At 32.9% G+C, this 3,836-nt stretch overlaps 1 protein-coding gene across 1 annotated transcript; it reads left to right on the top strand.

Annotated features, from left to right (window-relative positions):
* Positions 1-1,789: 1,789 nt before the first annotated feature.
* Positions 1,790-3,328, top strand: LOC141659963 (putative BPI/LBP family protein At1g04970). Its single transcript, XM_074466911.1, has 3 exons — positions 1,790-1,806; positions 1,999-2,359; positions 2,981-3,328. Exons 1-3 carry the CDS (start codon positions 1,790-1,792, stop codon positions 3,326-3,328), a joined length of 726 nt encoding a protein of 241 aa, XP_074323012.1.
* Positions 3,329-3,836: the final 508 nt, after the last annotated feature.

The following is a 3,836-nucleotide window of genomic DNA, read 5'->3' as shown; positions in this document are numbered from 1 at the left end:
GTCATTAGTGGATTGATTTACAATATACATAGTTGAATTTATTTATTATTCAAAATAATAAATAAATATAAATATATATAAATAAATAAATAACTGAGTTTTAAATAAAGTACATTTAAATAAATATCAAAAACAATCTTTTTTCACAATTAAACATTTTCAATATATAAAATAATTTTAAATAAATATATTGAATTTAAATTTAAATTAAGTAAGGTATTTTCATATAAGTGTAAAAGACAAATATTCATTCTATTTTTATTTCCCCCTTGATCAAAGTTGTTGAAATTTCCCTCTTTGATACCAATTATTTCCCCCTATTCTTCAGAAAAACTAAATTAACTCTCATCTCTCTCTCTTCTCTCACAAATTTCTCTCTCTCATCTCTCACTCACACCCTCATCTGAAACCCTCCATCTCTCTCTCGTCTCTCACTATAATAAATCACCTGCACAACCACTCACCTCTGCTCTACTTACCACAAATTGCACTTATGTTCCACTCCCCTCCGCCATGTTCAACTCTATTCGATTTGTCGAAACTCGACTCTCACTCACTCGATTCGTTTGAGTAGATGCTCAATTCGATTTTTTCGAATAAGTATGTGGGCAAGATAAAAACTTCAAGTGTAAACTTGGATAATAATTTCAATTAAGTTTTAAATTGGGGATTTTTTGAACTGAAAACCCTAATTTCTTTTATCTGTTTTTTTCTTACTTTTAGTTGGAGATTTGTTTGACTTGATTGAGGATCTGGTTGTCATGGTGGGAACGAAGAAGAGCTCATCGATTACGAGGAAGAAGACGAGAAAGCCCCTGACTCTGCCACTGCTAAGGCCAGCGGTGACGCCGTCAAAAAGTAAAATTTGTAACTTGCTTTATATATGTTTACTTATATTAAGTGCTTTGAATTTGAATTATTGCTTATGTTGAATTGTTTATTGTTTTGTTTGTGTAGAGGTTATGTTGGTATTCACAGCTCAGGATTCAGAGACTTCTTGTTGAAGCCGGAGCTTCTCCGAGCCATTGTGGATTCCGAATTTGAACATCCTTCGGAAGGCAAGATTTGATTTATTGGATCTTTAATTAGTCGAGTATATAAGTTGCTGTTGTACAATATGCTTTTTATATGTATGTCTCTTGCTTGCTGTATTGTAGTGTAAATTAAATTATGTGAACTCGGACAACCTATATCGATTAACCTTGTCATATGTTGCTTATGCATTAAAAGTATTTTTCCTGCTTGTTGTCTTTTAGTATAAATAGTTATCCGAACTCAAAGAACTTGTACTGAGTAACCTTGTCATCAGTTGTTGTTGTATTAAAACTATTTTACCTGCTTGTTTTATCTGAACTTCTTGTGAGTTCTCTTAAAATATGGAAGTTCTACATACAACCTTCTATTACAACTCTTGATCTACATAACAACTTAAAATCTTTATACAGGAATTCAGCTAACGTAATGAAAGTGCTCTGACAGGCTATAAAAGTGAAACTTTAGCAACATAAATTTGAAGATTCTAGTATTTCTGTATAACTTTTTCATTTTTATCGTAAATAAGTGGACAGAAAAGTTTTGAGGACTGTTAAGTAATTGCAAGAGCATGCATCTAATTGTGATAAAAAAGACTTACCTGCTGATCGTATATGACATGAGGAGCATCACCATTTTGTATATTGAAAACATAGAGGTTATTTCAGAATATGGATATTGATTTGCTACCTGAAGTAAAAAGATTATGTTTTGAAATCTTGCATTACTTTTATTCATCTCTTTTTCAAAGTGAACAATGCGCTATCGATATCGGTTTTCTTTTTAAAGTAGAATAGTAAATTTCTAAGTCTTGTACATAGTTAAGTTGCAACTATGTAGAAGCATCTTTCGACTTTCTAACTTTCTCCTTTTCATTCGTTGTCTGTCCTTAATATATAAGGTATACCATGTTTACTATTTTTAATATAGATTGCCTACAATCTCCTGCAGTTAATCCTCCATTAGGCTTCCCAGGGTAGCAGATGCTTTTAACGAAGATATTATCTCGTCAGTTGAAGATGTTGTCTCTAATAAAATCAAAGATGGGATCATATATGTTGATTCTTTTTTAGAGTCAGTTCCAAAAGAAATTCCAGTAGACAACGTCGCTGCAATTAACGTCACATTGGTGAATGACCTTGTGTTTAGTGATTCTTCATTTGAACTTGAGATTGATGGACTTCTCACCGCAAATGATGAAACTGTGATTTCCAGCCTTCAGAGAGAAGCAAAAGACGATTCAAATTCTTGTGAGGGTCTGAATAAGATGATTTGGATATCATTGCATGAAAAAGTCCTTGACTCAGCTGTGTCGGTTTATTTTGAAGTAAGATCCTATCCTTTAGACCTTCACTATGAATTTAGTACCTTTAACATCGAAAGAATATGGAGTATTCTACTAAGAGTAACTCAATGCTGATATATTATACAAAAATGCATGGTATTATATTTCTGGTCTCGGTATAGAGAAAAGGGGCAAAAAAATAGAAAGGTAGGAGGGTGCAAAATTATTTATTTTATGTGGATTTTGATTGAAAGTATATAAAAAAAATTCAACTGCAATGATACATCATACATTCTACTAGCATGATTTCATTCTTGTTAGTTCTAGTGTTTCACCAATTGAGTCTTATTTCATATGTACATATCTCCTCTCTGCCTTATAATAATAATAAGTTAGTAACCTCTGTAATATAGTATAGTGTCTATCAGATTAAAGATCTAGGATTGCACAACAAAATATTTACATGTTATGGTACTCACATACAACGCACAGGGTACTCACGTACAACGCACAGGGTGGTTCCACCTACCTGGTCCATCTCCTGTTGAATGATCCATGGCTGAAGAGTGTGTTTCACAAGTGTATAGCGATGGTCTTCTTATATTTGCTTCACAATTAGTAGTTATATGAAATCGGGGTTGATTTAATTTTTTTTCATTTCAGGCAGATATGATGCGGTGGGTTGTCGATCAACTGCCTGAACATTTTTTGTTAAATACTGCTGGTTGGAAACATGCCATTCCTCAGCTGTACAAGAAATTTTCGAATGATGACATGAAGTTGAATATTTCAATATCTTCACCACCAACCATTAACATTGAACGGCAGAACATTGACGTTACAGTTGACTTAGATATGACAGTTTATGTTGTCGATTCTACTTTGATCAACATAATAGATTTTGGAAAGTGCCCCCGGTGTCTTTTTCCTCCTGGTTTGCATTTTCTAATTGATAAGAACTATTTTTCTAGTCCTCTAAACATTGACTTGGAAACTTTTTATGTGTTGTAGTGTCTGCTATGGTACCTTGGGCGATACAAGATGTGTATGAAGACCCTTGTTAATTCTTTTTTATGTAGTAGATTACTAGTCTTGTACGTGTCTTTCTTTACTTGAAGATTCTGGTTTGATATTAACTTTTTGTATGACAGAAAATATTATACTGGAATTCAAGAAAATATGAATGTGGCTCACCATGGAGAGAAACAACCACACGGAAGAAGAATCATTGTCAAATAACGGCCAACAAACACCACGTAATTTCATAGCATTAGTAAACAGCTGCATGTGAATGTTCATATAGTATTGTAATAATCCTATCAAAAGGTAAAATGTAGTCTCATTGGTTCAAGTTTATTTATATAAGGATGGTAGTATGATGATGGTGAAGGTAGTGGTATATGATTGGTGGACTGATGTTTATGGTTTGTGGATTGTGTTGGTTTAAAGATAATGGTCTTATTTTTGGGCATGTTAATTTACAAACAGTTCCTAGCATTTTTTTTATAAAAGCGTTGCA

This window comes from Apium graveolens, chromosome 5 (genome assembly GCF_009905375.1).
Source record: "Apium graveolens cultivar Ventura chromosome 5, ASM990537v1, whole genome shotgun sequence".
Taxonomy (NCBI): Eukaryota; Viridiplantae; Streptophyta; class Magnoliopsida; order Apiales; family Apiaceae; genus Apium; species Apium graveolens.
The sequence above is the reverse complement of the archived record's forward strand: the minus strand, read 5'-3'. Positions and strand labels throughout refer to the sequence as shown.